The 19,184-nt window shown below is 41.2% G+C and overlaps 1 protein-coding gene across 1 annotated transcript in view; it reads left to right on the top strand.

Annotated features, from left to right (window-relative positions):
* LOC139560287 (collagen alpha-1(XI) chain-like) overlaps nt 1-19,184 on the top strand; it is a 229,228-nt gene that overhangs the window by 178,584 nt on the left and 31,460 nt on the right. Inside the window, exons 45-51 of the mRNA XM_071376929.1 lie at nt 1,605-1,658; nt 2,205-2,258; nt 3,286-3,393; nt 7,263-7,370; nt 8,936-8,989; nt 9,195-9,248; nt 14,759-14,812. Of these exons, the coding sequence (XP_071233030.1) occupies nt 1,605-1,658; nt 2,205-2,258; nt 3,286-3,393; nt 7,263-7,370; nt 8,936-8,989; nt 9,195-9,248; nt 14,759-14,812 (486 nt within the window). The remainder of the gene's footprint in view (nt 1-1,604; nt 1,659-2,204; nt 2,259-3,285; nt 3,394-7,262; nt 7,371-8,935; nt 8,990-9,194; nt 9,249-14,758; nt 14,813-19,184) is intronic.

Here is a 19,184-nt window from a genome sequence, read left to right as displayed (position 1 = left end):
TCAGTAAGAGCATTGAAGATGGGTCGTGGCTGGGTCTTCCAGCATGACAACGACCCGAAACACACAGCCAGGGCAACTAAGGAGTGGCTCCGTAAGAAGCATTTCAAGGTCCTGGAGTGGCCTAGACAGTCTCCAGACCTGAACCCAATAGAAAATCTTTGGAGGGAGCTGAAAGTCCGTATTGCCCAGCGACAGCCCCGAAACCTGAAGGATCTGGAGAAGGTCTGTATGGAGGAGTGGGCCAAAATCCCTGCTGCAGTGTGTGCAAACCTGGTCAAGAACTACAGGAAACGTATGAACTCTGTAATTGCAAACAAAGGTTTCTGTACCAAATATTAAGTTCTGCTTTTCTGATGTATCAAATACTTATGTCATGCAATAAAATGCAAATTAAATACTTAAAAATTATACAATGTGATTTTCTGGATTTTTGTTTTAGATTCTGTCTCTCACAGTTGAAGTGTACCTATGATAAAAATGACAGACCTCTACATGCTTTGTAAGTAGGAAAACCTGCAAAATCGGCGGTGTATCAAATACTTGTTCTCCCCACTGTATATGACCATAATGTTTCTCATATAGTGTCTCGATGACTGATATTCCTGTCAGTTCAGTTTGAAAAGAACCTATTACAACTGTATTGTTACGCCCTCATATCAATTACAGTACTCCCTCTCTCCCACTTTCTCTCTCTCTGTGTCTCTGTCTCTGTTTCTCTCTCTCTCTCCTCTCTCTCTCTCTCTCTCTCTCTCTCTCTCTCTCTCTCTCGCTCTCTCTCTCTCGCTCTCTCTTTCTCTTCTCTCTCTCTCTCTGTCTCTCTCTCTCCCTCTCTCCCTCTCTGTCTCTGTCTCTCTCTCTGTCTCTCTCTCTCTGTTTCTCTCTGTCTCTCTCTCTCTCTCTGTTTCTCTCTGTCTCTGTCTCTCTCTCGCTCTCTTTGCCTCTCTTTACAACACAAGAAAACAACTGATTGTCTTCAGCTAGCTTTAGTTCCTGTTTCCTGTGGATGTTGACAAATCACATCGCGGCTTGTAATTTAGATGGTGTGATTGCAGCCAGGCCTCCCGTAGACCATAATTACCTAGGTGTTCCTGCTGAATAATTATGTCTTTATTCTGCAAGAGTTTTCGGTTTGTTCATGTGTTCAACATGAACACACACACACACAAACCCACCCAAGCACACACACACACACACACACACACACACACACACACACACACACACACACACACACACACACACACACACACACACACACACACACACACACACACACACACAGTATTACACAGTATTATGCTGCAGTGCGATGCTTGTGGATCTCTGAACACTCAGTTGTACAAAAGCATGCATTTCTAATGAATGTTTGAGTTCATTTCTGTTATGCTACAGTATGATAAATATGTCATTTAAAATATCTATATTGTGTAATCAGTGTTATTGATATGTTGTTAGGAAAGTTAGATAAAATAGTGTAATGAAAATGTCAAGAGCTGCCCGTATCCATTTCAAATTGGTATCATCATTGTGGACCACGATATATTGTTCAGTGTGCACACGTCTTTGTTGTTGAGTATTAAAGAGCGTCTCTCCTTTTTTTTCAGGGGCTGCCTGGTACATCAGGAGAGAAGGGAGAGAACGGAGACGTCGGCCCAATGGTGAGGCAGCCATTTTGGAATCACACCACAGTACAGATGTCCAAGTAGATCCAAACTGCTTGATTGGATCCGGCCTGTTGTGATGTCACGGTCTTAATGTTTATTGTTTGTTGTTTATGTTGACATGGTGTTATTGTTGATTGTTTACGTTGACATGGTGTTATTGTTGATTGTTTATGTTGACACTGTGTTATTGTTGATTGTTTATGTTGGCATGGTGTTATTGTTGATTGTTTATGTTGACATGGTGTGATTGTTGATTGTTTACGTTGACATGGTGTTATTGTTGATTGTTTACGTTGACATGGTGTTATTGTTAATTGTTTACGTTGACATGGTGTTATTGTTGATTGTTTATGTTGACATGGTGTTATTGTTGATTGTTTACGTTGGCATGGTGTTATTGTTAATTGTTTACGTTGACATGGTGTTATTGTTGATTGTTTATGTTGACATGGTGTTATTGTTAATTGTTTACGTTGACATGGTGTTATTGTTGATTGTTTATGTTGACATGGTGTTATTGTTGATTGTTTACGTTGACAGGGTCCACCTGGTCCCCCAGGTCCCAGAGGTCCCCAGGGTTCTAGTGGATCTGATGTAAGTTTCTGAATATTCAATATTATTATTCTGAATAGTTTAACATGTCATTACACTAGAGTATATTATTATTATGAATAGTTTAACATGGCATTACACCAGAGTATATTATTATTATGAATAGTTTAACATGTCATTATACTAGAGTATATTATTCTGAATAGTTTAACATGTCATTATACTAGAGTATATTATGATTATGAATAGCTTAACATGTCATTACAGTAGAGTATATTGTTATGAATAGTTTAACATGTCATTATACTAGAGTATATTATTATTATGAATAGCTTAACATGTCATTACACTAGAGTATATTATTATGAATAGTTTAACATATCATTATACTAGAGTGTATTATTATGAATAGTTTAACATATCATTACACTAGCGTATATTATTATGAATAGTTTAACATGTCATTACACTAGAGTATATTATTATGAATAGTTTAACATGTCATTACACTAGAGTATATTATTATGAATAGTTTAACATGTCATTATACTAGAGTATATTATTATGAATAGTTTAACATATCATTATACTAGAGTATATTATTATGAATAGTTTAACATATCATTACACTAGCGTATATTATTATGAATAGTTTAACATGTCATTACACTAGCGTATATTATTATGAATAGTTTAACATGTCATTACACTGCATGCTACTCCATACCCTGTGTTATGATGACCTGGCGTTTTTTATGATTGATTGATTGATTGATTGGTTGGTTATTTGGTTGGTTGGTGGTTTAATTGGTTGGTTGGTTGATGTATTGATTGATTTGTTGATTGGTTGATTGGATGATTGGTTGACTGGATGATTGGTTGACTGGATGACTGATTGGTTGGTTATTTGGTTGGTTGGTTGGTGGATTAATTGGTTGGTTGGTTGGTTGGTTAATGTAGTGATTGGTTGATTGGTTGGATGGTTGATTGATTGATTGATTGATTGGTTGACTGGACAGTTGGTTGGTTGGTGGATTGATTGATTGGTTGTTTTGTATCCTATCCACAGGGTGCCCAAGGCCCTCCTGGTGGAGTGGGTTCAATGGGAGGTAATGGAGAAAAGGGAGAGAGCGGTGAAGCCGGCAACCCGGGACCATCCGGAGAGCCTGGTGGTGGAGTAAGTATCCCGTTTGATTCAAATACAGAAAATCTTTAAAATGTCATTCAATAAATGATAATTAGAACAGATAAAACAGGGAAAACAACACATTTCTTAGCGTATAGTATTTTCATTTATGTTTAGCAGTGTGTGATTAGATTACAAATCGAGGTTGTTCCTGTAATTGAACATTGTTTGTTTGTGACAGTCACAGTAGAGAATCCTTCCCCTTACTGCGTCCCCTTCTGATGACTCACAGCTTAGGGGAAAGACGGAGCGTTCTCTTCACACATCATCATTATCACAGTCATGGTTTAGACAGTCTCAGCTCTGAACTATTCATCACGACAACAGTGGGAAGTTAATAACTGATCTGGGACCAGGCTATGACAGGGGGAAGTTAAGGTATAACTGATCTGGGACCAGGCTATGACAGGGGGAAGTTAAGGTATAACTGATCTGGGACCAGGCTATGACAGGGGGAAGTTAAGGTATAACTGATCTGGGACCAGGCTATGACAGGGGGAAGTTAAGGTATAACTGATCTGGGACCAGGCTATGACAGGGGGACGTTAATAACTGATCTGGGACCAGGCTATGACAGGGGGAAGTTAATAACTGATCTGGGACCAGGCTATGACAGGGGGAAGTTAAGGTGTAACTGATCTGGGACCAGGCTATGACAGGGGGAAGTTAAGGTATAACTGATCTGGGACCAGGCTATGACAGGGGGAAGTTAATAACTGATCTGGGACCAGGCTATGACAGGGGGAAGTTAAGGTGTAACTGATCTGGGACCAGGCTATGACAGGGGGAAGTTAAGGTATAACTGATCTGGGACCAGGCTATGACAGGGGGAAGTTAAGGTATAACTGATCTGGGACCAGGCTATGACAGGGGGAAGTTAAGGTATAACTGATCTGGGACCAGGCTATGACAGGGGGAAGTTAAGGTATAACTGATCTGGGACCAGGCTATGACAGGGGGAAGTTAAGGTATAACTGATCTGGGACCAGGCTATGACAGGGGGAAGAACACACGTGGGTAAAGCGACCTTTTGAAAAATCCGTCGTTGTCTTTTATACTCTGATTGGTTAGAGACGATCCAGCCGCTGATGACTTTGTTTTGTACAACACTCCCTCATTTTGACGTCACCGCAAACGACTTCGATGATGTCAGTCTCAGACTGAAGTCTGTAGCGAACATAGAGCAGAGGAAATATTTCAGTTTGAGTCGTCTGGCAAATGTACAGTGAATCCTATTAGCTGTTTTCACAAGGCTACAAAGCACCACAGCTTGGTCCTTACTGTAGCCTATGTGCTGTATCCAACTCTTCTAGCCTGGCTGGTCCCTTACTGTATCCAACTCTTCTAGCCTGGCTGGTCCCTTACTGTATCCAACTCTTCTAGTCTGGCTGGTCCCTTACTGTATCCAACTCTTCTAGCCTGGCTGGTCCCTTACTGTATCCAACTCTTCTAGTCTGGCTGGTCCCTTACTGTATCCAACTCTTCTAGTCTGGCTGGTCCCTTACTGTATCCAACTCTTCTAGTCTGGCTGGTCCCTTACTGTATCCAACTCTTCTAGCCTGGCTGGTCCCTTACTGTATCCAACTCTTCTAGTCTGGCTGGTCCTTACTGGGGTTTCCTCCATAGGAAATACTTTGGCCGGCAGCTTGGTCAATCCATATTTTCGAATTGATAATTTCCCAGCAGAGCATTTGGTTGTGATCATTGATTATCCCTTCCCCTCTCAGAAAGATAATAAATTAGGATCAATATCATAGATTACAGCTGTGCTTCCATCCAAACCCCAGCCCCATTAAATTCATATCAGAGCGTTAATCATTGATTGTTGGTTATGCTGTGGTTTGTGGTTGTGTGGTGCTGTCAGGTTTAATCAGTACAGAACACTAGTCCCTGATAGGACTCTCTGGCTTGTCACCCAAATGACACCCATGTTCCCTATTCAGGGCATTCATTTTGACCAGAGCCATAGGGGACCCTTTCTCCTCCTCTACTCAGCGTCCGTCACAACATATCGACACGGCTGTCTGCTCCTCTATCTGTTTACAGTGTCAGAAGAAACAGATAGGGACAGGTAGTGACAGGTATGGAGGATACAGACAGGAAAGATAGTGACAGGTAGGGAGGGACAGACAGGGACAGATAGTGACAGGTAGGGAGGGAACAGACAGGGACAGATAGTGACAGGTAGGGAGGGAACAGACAGGACAGATAGTGACAGGTAGGGAGGGAACAGACAGGGACAGATAGTGACAGGTAGGGAGGGAACAGACAGGGACAGATAGTGACAGGGACAGATAGTGACAGGTAGGGAGGGAACAGACAGGGACAGATAGTGACAGGGACAGATAGTGACAGGTAGGGAGGGAACAGACAGGGACAGATAGTGACAGGTAGGGAGGGAACAGACAGGGACAGATAGTGACAGGTAGGGAGGGAACAGACAGGGACAGATAGTGACAGGGACAGATAGTGACAGGTAGGGAGGGAACAGACAGGGACAGATAGTGACAGGTAGGGAGGGAACAGGGACAGATAGTGACAGGTAGGGAGGGAACAGACAGGGACAGATAGTGACAGGTAGGGAGGGAACAGACAGGGACAGATAGTGACAGTTATGGAGGGAACAGACATGGACAGGTAGTGACAGGTAGGGAGGGAACAGACAGGGACAGATAGTGACAGGTAGGGAGGGAACAGACAGGGACAGATTGTGACAGGTAGGGAGATAACAGACAGGGACAGATAGTGACAGGTAGGGAGGGAACAGACAGGGACAGATAGTGACAGGTATAGAGGGAACAGACAGGGACAGATAGTAACAGGTATAGAGGGAACAGGGACAGATCAAACTTTACCGGTGTGACACCCACTGATCCTCAGTGTGATTACAGGTGTGACGTTTCTCTCTCCAGGGCCCCAGAGGAGAGACAGGGGAGAAGGGAGAGATAGTTCTGATATCAATGTGATAACCATGCTGATATCTCTCTCCAGGGCCCCAGAGGAGAGACAGGGGAGAAGGGAGAGATAGTTCTGATATCAATGTGATAACCATGCTGATATATCTCTCCAGGGCCCCAGAGGAGAGACATGGGAGAAGGGAGAGATAGTTCTGATATCAATGTGATAACCATGCTGATATCTCTCTCCAGGGCCCCAGAGGAGAGACAGGGGAGAAGGGAGAGATAATTCTGATATCAATGTGATAACCATGCTGATATCTCTCTCCAGGGCCCCAGAGGAGAGACAGGGGAGAAGGGAGAGATAGTTCTGATATCAATGTGATAACCATGCTGATATCTCTCTCCAGGGCCCCAGAGGAGAGACAGGAGAGAAGGGAGAGATAGTTCTGATAGCAATGTGATAACCATGCTGATATCTCTCTCCAGGGCCCCAGAGGAGAGACAGGAGAGAAGGGAGAGATAGTTCTGATAGCAATGTGATAACCATGCTGATATCTCTCTCCAGGGCCCCAGAGGAGAGACAGGGGAGAAGGGAGAGATAATTCTGATATCAATGTGATAACCATGCTGATATCTCTCTCCAGGGCCCCAGAGGAGAGACAGGAGAGAAGGGAGAGATAGTTCTGATAGCAATGTGATAACCATGCTGATATCTCTCTCCAGGGCCCCAGAGGAGAGACAGGAGAGAAGGGAGAGATAGTTCTGATAGCAATGTGATAACCATGCTGATATCTCTCTCCAGGGCCCCAGAGGAGAGACAGGAGAGACGGGAGAGATAGTTCTGATAGCAATGTGATAACCATGCTGATATCTCTCTCCAGGGCCCCAGAGGAGAGACAGGAGAGAAGGGAGAGATAGTTCTGATAGCAATGTGATAACCATGCTGATATCTCTCTCCAGGGCCCCAGAGGAGAGACAGGAGAGAAGGGAGAGTCAGGACCACCTGGAGCCGCTGGACCTGCAGGGGCACGCGGACCCGGAGGAGACGATGGCTCCAAAGGCAACCCCGTAAGACACATCAGGCCCTATATTCAAAGATCTTTGACAACATCTCCATACACAATGTTTACAATAAGATAAACCAAAAGTATTTTTTTTCGGTTTGTGGATCTATAACCGATACTTTAAATCATAGAGTCACTCATGTTATGATTCTGATCAACGGTGTGTCTGTTTCCAGCGAGAGAATGTGAGGAGTTGAGCGGTCGGGGAAATCCTACTCAACGCTCATGGGGCGGTGCACCGTTCCAACGCGCCACTAAAAAACAAACGCTCCCAAAATAGTTTTTATAAAAATAGAAAAACACTCACAAGGAAGAAATAAATGCTGCTCCAAAGCCGCTCAAACCAACACTCATCTATTTTTGTGATTTCCTGGACCTACCATTTTCAAATAGTCTACATGTCATTTTAAAACAGCATTTAAAAACACTAAACAGGTCAGGAGCCAGACAGGGTGCCTAAAAAGGAACAAAAATGAATCATTTAGGTTATATAATTTGAATTATTTCAAGGCTATAGGCTACGAAGAAATACATTGTGAAGCATTTGGGAGTGTGACACACTAGGCTGGTAGGAACATAAAGCACTCATTATTTAAATAACATTTCATTGTATTATTTTAATCACACATATAAATTGTGCATATAAGCTGTGATTTAGAATTAAATACAAATTAAAAGGTAAAATGCCTCATTAGGTTCAGTCTACAGTGCTTTTGAATTCCATTTTTAGAAACAGGAGTTTGTCCAGTCTGTGTCTTCAGGCTCGTGTGATGGTGCCTGGAGAGCCGACCTGCAGAATATCCTGTCCTCACTTGCAGAGCCACTGGGGATGATAAACACCCGTTTGGCCACTCTTGCCCGGCTGGGCAGAGATGCAGAGTTGTTTTTTAAAATATTTTTCTATAGGTAACCATAAAGGTTTTTAGGCAAAATAACCCAATCAAAACAGAAAGCTTCTTGAACGTGAGAATATTCCAGGCCTATTGGGCCAAAATCAATGATGACCTATTGTATAGATAATAGAACAAATCTTTTTCCTCCTCTTGGTCTTGGTCCTCATCTTTGTACCTTGATTTTTCACCTGTGTGTGTTATCAGTTTCTTTATCAAAATATTTAGCAAACTCCATGACAGTAGCTAAAGCAAGGGGCTATAGCAGCACACAAGTAGACTACAGATGGTGGGCCTTTGGCTCACGCAGTGAACGCTACTAGACGGAAATTGGAGCGGGTGAGAAGGCCGACGCTCCAGCCTTTGGGAATGACGCTCTGTGCTGCAGTCAAATTGGGCTCCAGCTCCTCGTTCCGTTCCAGCTCTGCTCCTCGCTCCGCTCACACTCCAGATTCCAGCTCAAACACATCTTGTATTCTCTCTCTCTCTCTCTCTCTCTCTCTCTCTCTCTCTCTCTCTCTCTCTCTCTCTCTCTCTCTCTCTCTCTCTCTCTCTCTCTCTCTCGCTCTCTCTCGCTCTCTCTCGCTCTCTCGCTCTCTCGCTCTCTCGCTCTCTCGCTCTCTCGCTCTCTCTCTCTCTCTCTCGCTCTCTCTCTCTCTCTCTCTCTCTCTCTCTCTAGGGACCCGTTGGCTTCCCTGGAGACCCAGGTCCCCCTGGAGAGCCTGGAGTTGGTGTAAGTACTACGGGGATATATAAAGGGAATGTCATGATGCATCACAGGAGGGAAGTTAGGCAGAGACCTGTTAGACAGTATAAATGTAATGAATTGAAGTGTAACAGTAGATTATGATCGATGCTAGCAAAAAGGAAGAGATCTCGCATGTTATATCAACTTAGAAAGTGATATCCTGACTTGTCTTTCTGTTGTATCTCCTCAGGGATTGGATGGCTTGGCCGGAGACAAGGGAGATGACGGAGACGCTGGTCAGCCAGTAAGTTTTGATTTATTTAACCAGGAAAGGACCCTTGAGGCTATAGGATTGTGATGTTGTTGTTATTGAGGAGAGAAAAAATAAGTAGGGAGTAGTCTTGTACACAAATACACGATATATACAACATTATGTGGACACCTCTTTAAATGAGTCGATTCGGCTATTTCAGCCACACCCGACTGCTGACAGGTGTATAAAATTGAGCGCACAGCCATGCAATCTCCATAGACAAGCATTGGCAGTAGAATAGCCTCACTGAAGAGTTCAGTGATGCCACCTTTACAACAGGTCAGTTTGTCAAATGTCTTAGTTTCAGTGAAGGGAAAATCTTAACGCTACAGAATACAATGACATTCTAGACGATTCTGTGCTTCCAACTTTGTGGTGACAGTTTGGGGAAGGCCCTTTCCTGTTTCAGCATGACAATGCCTCTGTGCACGAAGCGAGGTCCATACAGAAATGGTTTGTCGAGCTCGGTGTGGAAGAACTTGACTGGCTTGCACAGAGCCCTGACCTGAACCCCATCGAACACCTTTGAGATGAATTAGAAACACCGACTGCGAGCCAGGCCTATCTATTTATGTAGCTATTGATTTACCAAGCTAAAAACACGGAACCTAGCGCTAGCTAGCTAGCTGCTGGGAGGATGTTGTCAATGGACGAGTGATTGAGTGACTGATTTCTTCCCACCCATATCGTTTTTCTGTGGCTACAGCTAAAGTTGCAGGTGTCATTTGGTTGGCTAGCGAGAAATGTGAATCACTTTGCTAGCTAGCGATTCTGAACTTGAAATGACTGAAATGACTGTTAACTACAGTTAGAATATCTCTTAGTTGTCAATCAAATGTATTTGGCATCGATCAAACGGGCGGGCGGGTAGGCAAGTTCCCGTTCAGGTGTAAAATCGGCGGTTGGGACAAGCATGCATTGGCAGGAAAGGCGAGCAGGCTACAGTACTATTCCCCATTGTCTATCAGTGCAATGATGACAAGTTTGAGAGATTTTACCTACTGTACTGTTCCCTCGTTAGATTTTAGCTCATCTTGCTTTGGCTAGCATTAGTTGTTGATCTTGTTGTTGGGGGTAAAATGTCAGCCACTCGCCCACTCGTCCAATGACAACATCCTCCCAGCAGCTAGCTAGCTAGCGTTAGGCTCCCGCGTGGTGCAGCAGTCTAATGCACTGCATCTCAGTGCAAGAGGCGTCACTACAGTCCTTGGTTCGAATCCAGGCTGTATCACATCTGGCCGTGATTGGCAGTCCCATAGGGCGGCGCACAATTGGCCCAGCGCCATCCGGGTTTGGCCAGTGTAGGCCGTCATTGTAAATAAGAATTTGTTCTTAACTGACTTGCCTGGTTAAATAAAGGTAGCTTTTTAAAAAATGCATAACTGAGGGAGAGAGAGACTATGTTTTCATGGTGGTTTGATCAATAGGAATGTGAAGTTCCCCAAATGTAAGAGGACTCCCGTGGTATTTACATATTTACAGAAATCCATTCAGGTGTATTTTGTTAAATGCTTTCTAATGATCTAATGTCGTGCTGTTGCTGCTGCCTGTAAACACACCCTCCAGTTCAAAGTGAATGACGGCAGGCTTGTGTGGCAAATAGCTTATTTCTTGTTGTTGATGATGTTGTTGTTGTTGTTGTGGTACCTATTGTAACTGGTCGGGGGGGTGTTGTTGTTGTTGTTGTTGTGGTACCTATTGTAACTGGTCGGGGGGGTGTGTTGTTGTTGTTGTGGTACCTATTGTAACTGGTCGGGGGTGTGTTGTTGTTGTTGTGGTACCTATTGTAACTGGTCGGGGGGGTGTTGTTGTTGTTGTTGTTGTGGTACCTATTGTAACTGGTCGGGGGGGTGTGTTGTTGTTGTTGTGGTACCTATTGTAACTGGTCGGGGGGTGTTGTTGTTGTTGTGGTACCTATTGTAACTGGTCGGGGGGTGGTGTTGTTGTTGTTGTTGTTGTTGTTGTGGTACCTATTGTAACTGGTCGGGGGGGTGTTGTTGTTGTTGTTGTTGTTGTGGTACCTATTGTAACTGGTCGGGGGGTGTTGTTGTTGTTGTTGTTGTTGTGGTACCTATTGTAACTGGTCGGGGGGTGTGTTGTTGTTGTTGTGGTACCTATTGTAACTGGTCGGGGGGGTGTTGTTGTTGTTGTTGTTGTGGTACCTATTGTAACTGGTCGGGGGGGTGTTGTTGTTGTTGTGGTACCTATTGTAACTGGTCGGGGGGGTGTTGTTGTTGTTGTTGTTGTTGTGGTACCTATTGTAACTGGTCGGGGGGTGTGTTGTTGTTGTTGTGGTACCTATTGTAACTGGTCGGGGGGTGTTGTTGTTGTTGTTGTGGTACCTATTGTAACTGGTCGGGGGGTGTTGTTGTTGTTGTTGTGGTACCTATTGTAACTGGTCGGGGGGGTGTGTTGTTGTTGTTGTTGTGGTACCTATTGTAACTGGTCGGGGGGTGTTGTTGTTGTTGTTGTGGTACCTATTGTAACTGGTCGGGGGGGTGTTGTTGTTGTTGTTGTGGTACCTATTGTAACTGGTCGGGGGGGTGTTGTTGTTGTTGTGGTACCTATTGTAACTGGTCGGGGGGGTGTGTTGTTGTTGTTGTGGTACCTATTGTAACTGGTCGGGGGGGTGTTGTTGTTGTTGTGGTACCTATTGTAACTGGTCGGGGGGTGTGTTGTTGTTGTTGTGGTACCTATTGTAACTGGTCGGGGGGGTGTTGTTGTTGTTGTTGTTGTGGTACCTATTGTAACTGGTCGGGGGGGTGTTGTTGTTGTTTTTGTTGTTGTGGTACCTATTGTAACTGGTCGGGGGGGTGTGTTGTTGTTGTTGTGGTACCTATTGTAACTGGTCGGGGGGGTGTTGTTGTTGTTGTGGTACCTATTGTAACTGGTCGGGGGGTGTGTTGTTGTTGTTGTTGTTGTGGTACCTATTGTAACTGGTCGGGGGGGTGTTGTTGTTGTTGTGGTACCTATTGTAACTGGTCGGGGGGTGTGTTGTTGTTGTTGTTGTTGTGGTACCTATTGTAACTGGTCGGGGGGGTGTGTTGTTGTTGTTGTGGTACCTATTGTAACTGGTCGGGGGGTGTGTTGTTGTTGTTGTGGTACCTATTGTAACTGGTCGGGGGAGTGTTGTTGTTGTTGTTGTTGTGGTACCTATTGTAACTGGTCGGGGGGTGTGTTGTTGTTGTTGTTGTTGTGGTACCTATTGTAACTGGTCGGGGGGTGTTGTTGTTGTTGTTGTTGTTGTGGTACCTATTGTAACTGGTCGGGGGGTGTTGTTGTTGTTGTGGTACCTATTGTAACTGGTCGGGGGGTGTGTTGTTGTTGTTGTGGTACCTATTGTAACTGGTCGGGGGGGTGTTGTTGTTGTTGTTGTTGTTGTGGTACCTATTGTAACTGGTCGGGGGGTGTTGTTGTTGTTGTTGTGGTACCTATTGTAACTGGTCGGGGGGGTGTGTTGTTGTTGTTGTGGTACCTATTGTAACTGGTCGGGGGGTGTTGTTGTTGTTGTTGTGGTACCTATTGTAACTGGTCGGGGGTGTTGTTGTTGTTGTTGTTGTGGTACCTATTGTAACTGGTCGGGGGGGTGTTGTTGTGGTACCTATTGTAACTGGTCGGGGGGTGTGTTGTTGTTGTTGTGGTACCTATTGTAACTGGTCGGGGGGTGTTGTTGTTGTTGTTGTGGTACCTATTGTAACTGGTCGGGGGGTGTTGTTGTTGTTGTTGTGGTACCTATTGTAACTGGTCGGGGGTGTGTTGTTGTTGTTGTTGTGGTACCTATTGTAACTGGTCGGGGGTGTGTTGTTGTTGTTGTTGTGGTACCTAGTGTAACTGGTCGGGGGGTGTGTGTTGTTGTTGTTGTTGTGGTACCTATTGTAACTGGTCGGGGGGGTGTGTTGTTGTTGTTGTTGTTGTGGTACCTATTGTAACTGGTCGGGGGTGTGTGTTGTTGTTGTTGTTGTGGTACCTATTGTAACTGGTCGGGGGGGTGTGTTGTTGTTGTTGTTGTGGTACCTATTGTAACTGGTCGGGGGGGTGTTGTTGTTGTTGTGGTACCTATTGTAACTGGTCGGGGGGGTGTGTTGTTGTTGTTGTGGTACCTATTGTAACTGGTCGGGGGGTGTTGTTGTTGTTGTTGTGGTACCTATTGTAACTGGTCGGGGGTGTTGTTGTTGTTGTTGTTGTGGTACCTATTGTAACTGGTCGGGGGGGTGTTGTTGTGGTACCTATTGTAACTGGTCGGGGGTGTGTTGTTGTTGTTGTTGTTGTGGTACCTATTGTAACTGGTCGGGGGGTGTGTTGTTGTTGTTGTGGTACCTATTGTAACTGGTCGGGGGGGTGTGTTGTTGTTGTTGTTGTGGTACCTATTGTAACTGGTCGGGGGGGTGTTGTTGTTGTTGTGGTACCTATTGTAACTGGTCGGGGGTGTGTTGTTGTTGTTGTGGTACCTATTGTAACTGGTCGGGGGGTGTGTTGTTGTTGGTGTTGTTGTGGTACCTATTGTAACTGGTCGGGGGGTGTGTTGTTGTTGTTGTTGTTGTGGTACCTATTGTAACTGGTCGGGGGGGTGTTTTTGTTGTTGTGGTACCTATTGTAACTGGTCGGGGGTGTGTTGTTGTTGTTGTTGTGGTACCTATTGTAACTGGTCGGGGGTGTGTTGTTGTTGTTGTGGTACCTATTGTAACTGGTCGGGGTGTGTTGTTGTTGTGGTACCTATTGTAACTGGTCGGGGGGGGTGTTGTTGTTGTTGTGGTACCTATTGTAACTGGTCGGGGGGTGTTGTTGTTGTTGTTGTGGTACCTATTGTAACTGGTTGGGGGTGTGTTGTTGTTGTGGTACCTATTGTAACTGGTCGGGGGTGTGTTGTTGTTGTGGTATCTATTGTAACTGGTCGGGGGGGGGGGGTGTTGTTGTTGTTGTGGTACCTATTGTAACTGGTCGGGGGGGTGTGTTGTTGTTGTTGTTGTTGTGGTACCTATTGTAACTGGTCGGGGGGTGTGTTGTTGTTGTTGTTGTTGTGGTACCTATTGTAACTGGTCGGGGGGTGTGTTGTTGTTGTTGTGGTACCTATTGTAACTGGTCGGGGGGTGTTGTTGTTGTTGTGGTACCTATTGTAACTGGTCGGGGGGTGTGTTGTTGTTGTTGTGGTACCTATTGTAACTGGTCGGGGGGTGTGTTGTTGTTGTTGTGGTACCTATTGTAACTGGTCGGGGGGTGTGTTGTTGTTGTTGTGGTACCTATTGTAACTGGTCGGGGGTGTGTTGTTGTTGTTGTTGTGGTACCTATTGTAACTGGTCGGGGGGTGTGTTGTTGTTGTTGTGGTACCTATTGTAACTGGTCGGGGGGTGTGTTGTTGTTGTTGTGGTACCTATTGTAACTGGTCGGGGGGTGTGTTGTTGTTGTTGTGGTACCTATTGTAACTGGTCGGGGGGGTGTTGTTGTTGTTGTTGTTGTTGTTGTTGTGGTACCTATTGTAACTGTTCGGGGGGGTGTTGTTTCAGGGTCCATCTGGTCCTTCTGGAGAAGCTGGACCTCCAGGACCACCCGGCAAGAGGGTAAGTGTCTGCCAAGAAAACTTTGTGATCCCGCAAAGGTATTCGCTAACAGAGCTAACACATGTTCCAGGTTCCAAAGGTATTCGCTAACAGAGCTAACACATGTTCCAGGTTTCAAAGGTATTCGCTAACAGAGCTAACACATGTTCCAGGTTTCAAAGGTATTCGCTAACAGAGCTAACACATGTTCCAGGTTTCAAAGGTATTCGCTAACAGAGCTAACACATGTTCCAGGTTTCAAAGGTATTCGCTAACAGAGCTAACACATGTTCCAGGTTTCAAAGGTATTCACTAACAGAGCTAACACATGTTCCAGGTTTCAAAGGTATTCGCTATCAGAGCTAACACATGTTCCAGGTTTCAAAGGTATTCGCTATCAGAGCTAACACATGTTCCAGGTTTCAAAGGTATTCGCTATCAGAGCTAACACATGTTCCAGGTTTCAAAGGTATTCGCTATCAGAGCTAACACATGTTCCAGGTTTCAAAGGTATTCGCTATCAGAGCTAACACATGTTCCAGGTTTCAGGCAAGGTTACTCGTCATTATCCAAAATTGTAGATATTGCTGAATTTAAATACTTAGCTACAATGGACTATAATACATATCTGATTTGCCTTGGTTGAACAGCAACTCTCCACACAAGCCAATATTCAGAGACGGTTTTGTACTAGATTCGTTTTATAATATTCAGAGACGGTTTTGTACTATTAGTTGTATAATATTCAGAGACGGTTTTGTACTATTAGTTTTATAATATTCAGAGACGGTTTTATACTAGATTAGTTGTATAATATTCAGAGACGGTTTTATACTATGAGTTTTATAATATTCAGAGATGGTTTTGTACTATTAGTTGTATAATATTCAGAGATGGTTTTGTACTATTAGTTGTATAATATTCAGAGACGGTTTTTTACTATTAGTTGTATAATATTCAGAGACGGTTTTGTACTATTAGTTGTATAATATTCAGAGACGGTTTTTTACTATTAGTTGTATAATATTCAGAGACGGTTTTGTACTATTAGTTGTATAATATTCAGAGATGGTTTTGTTCTATTAGTTGTATAATATTCAGAGACAGTTTTGTTCTATTAGTTGTATAATATTCAGAGACGGTTTTGTGCTATTAGTTTTATAATATTCAGAGACGGTTTTGTACTATTAGTTGTATAATATTCAGAGACGGTTTTGTACTATTAGTTTTATAATATTCAGAGACGGTTTTGTGCTATTAGTTGTATAATATTCAGAGACGGTTTTGTACTATTAGTTGTATAATATTCAGAGACGGTTTTGTGCTATTAGTTGTATAATATTCAGAGATGGTTTTGTACTATTAGTTGTATAATATTCAGAGACGGTTTTGTGCTATTAGTTGTATAATATTCAGAGACGGTTTTGTGCTATTAGTTGTATAATATTCAGAGACGGTTTTGTACTATTAGTTGTATAATATTCAGAGACGGTTTTGTACTATTAGTTGTATAATATTCAGAGACGGTTTTGTGCTATTAGTTGTATAATATTCAGAGACGGTTTTGTACTATTAGTTGTATAATATTCAGAGACGGTTTTGTGCTATTAGTTGTATAATATTCAGAGACGGTTTTGTACTATTAGTTTTATAATATTCAGAGACGGTTTTGTACTATTAGTTTTATAATATTCAGAGACGGTTTTGTGCTATTAGTTGTATAATATTCAGAGACGGTTTTGTACTATTAGTTGTATAATATTCAGAGACGGTTTTGTGCTATTAGTTGTATAATATTCAGAGACGGTTTTGTACTATTAGTTGTATAATATTCAGAGACGGTTTTGTACTATTAGTTGTATAATATTCAGAGACGGTTTTGTACTATTAGTTGTATAATATTCAGAGACGGTTTTGTGCTATTAGTTGTATAATATTCAGAGACGGTTTTGTGCTATTAGTTGTATAATATTCAGAGACGGTTTTGTGCTATTAGTTGTATAATATTCAGAGACGGTTTTGTGCTATTAGTTGTATAATATTCAGAGACGGTTTTGTGCTATTAGTTGTATAATAGTCAGAGACGGTTTTGTGCTATTAGTTGTATAATATTCAGAGACGGTTCTATTAGTTTTATAATAGAATATGAACCGGTTTGAGTTCGTCTGACAGCGATGCGAGAGCAGTGAGATAAACACTCAAATCCAGGATATCAAGATGTCATTTCTACCTCCTGCACTTCCTGCTGATCGTGTCACACAACCCGTCTCAATGTCCACACGAGATTACCCGCGTCCTAAATGGCACACTCGTCCCTCTGGTGGAAAAGCAGTGCACTTTTTTAAGGGATAGGGTGCTATTTGGGAAACAGCCCTAATAGCCCTAATGTTTTCTTACCACTTTTACAACCTGGTCCAATTAAAGCCATCACTTTTAATGGAGAGCAGTAAAATGCTATAAACTGCTACACCAATACTGTAAAATAATGACGGGTTGGCACTGCGTGACGGGCTGGTGACGGGTTGGTGACGGGTTGGTGACGGGTTGGTGACGGGTTGGCACGGTGACAAGAACAAGGGCTTTGTCCCAAACGGAAACCTATTCCTTTTGTAGTGCTCTACTTTTGACCAGGACCCATAGAGCTCTAGTCATATAGGTATTAATATGGTATTAATATAGTCATATAGTATTAATATAGTCATATAGGTATTAATATAGTATTAATATAGTCATATAAGTATTCATATAGTATTAATATAGCCATATAAGTAATAATATAGTCATAACAGTATTAGTATAGTATTAATATAGTCATAACAGTATTAGTATAGTATTAATATAGTCATATAGGTATTAATATAGTATTAATATAGTCATATAGGTATTAATATAGTATTAATATAGTCATATACGTATTAATATAGTCATATAAGTATTAATATAGTATTAATATAGTCATAACAGTATCAGTATAGTATTAATATAGTCATATACATGTTACAATAGTCATATAGGTATTAATATAGTATTAATATAGTCATATATGTATTAGTATAGTATTAATATAGTCATATAGGTATTAATATAGTCATATACGTATTACTATAGTCATATAAGTATTAATATAGTCATAGCAGTATTAGTATAGCATTAATATAGTCATATATGTATTAATATAGTATTAATATAGCCATATAAGTATTAATATAGTATTAATATAGCCATATAAGTATTAATATAGTCATAACAGTATCAGTATAGTATTAATATAGTCATAACAGTATTAGTATAGTATTAATATAGTCACCATGTAGTCATATATGTATTAGTATAGTATTAATATAGCCATATAAGTATTAATATAGCCATAACAGTATTAGTATAGTATTAATATAGCCATATAAGTGTTACAATAGTCATATAGGTATTAATATAGTCATCATGTAGTCATATATGTATTAGTATAGTATTAATATAGTCATATATGTATTAGTATAGTATTAATATAGTAATATGGGTATTAATATAGTCATATATGTATTAGTATAGTATTAATATAGTCATATGGGTATTAATATAGTCACCATGTAGTCATATATGTATTAGTATAGTATTAATATAGTCATATAGGTATTAATATAGTCATATATGTATTAGTATAGTATTAATATAGTCATATAGGTATTAATATAGTCATATATGTATTAGTATAGTATTAATATAGTAATATAGGTATTAATATAGTCATATAGGTATTAATATAGTCATATAGGTATTAATATAGTCATATAGGTATTAATATAGTCATATAGGCATAATATAGTCATATAGGTATTAATATAGTATTAATATAGTCATATGGGTATTAATATAGTCATATATGTATTAGTATAGTATTAATATAGTCATATGGGTATTAATATAGTCACCATGTAGTCATATATGTATTAGTATAGTATTAATATAGTCATATAGGTATTAATATAGTCATATATGTATTAGTATAGTATTAATATAGTAATATAGGTATTAATATAGTAATATATGTATTAATATAGTCATATAGGTATTAATATAGTCATATAGGTATTAATATAGTCATAAAGGTATTAATATAGTCATATATGTATTAGTATAGTATTAATATAGTCATATAGGTATTAATATAGTCATATACGTATTAATATAGTCATATAAGTATTAATATAGTCATAGCAGTATTAGTATAGCATTAATATAGTCATATATGTATTAATATAGTATTAATATAGCCATATAAGTATTAATATAGTATTAATATAGCCATATAAGTATTAATATAGTCATAACAGTATCAGTATAGTATTAATATAGCCATATAAGTGTTACAATAGTCATATAGGTATTAATATAG

This window comes from Salvelinus alpinus, chromosome 30, assembly GCF_045679555.1.
Source record: "Salvelinus alpinus chromosome 30, SLU_Salpinus.1, whole genome shotgun sequence".
NCBI lineage: Eukaryota > Metazoa > Chordata > Actinopteri > Salmoniformes > Salmonidae > Salvelinus > Salvelinus alpinus.
This window is presented reverse-complemented; position numbering and strand designations above follow the sequence as displayed.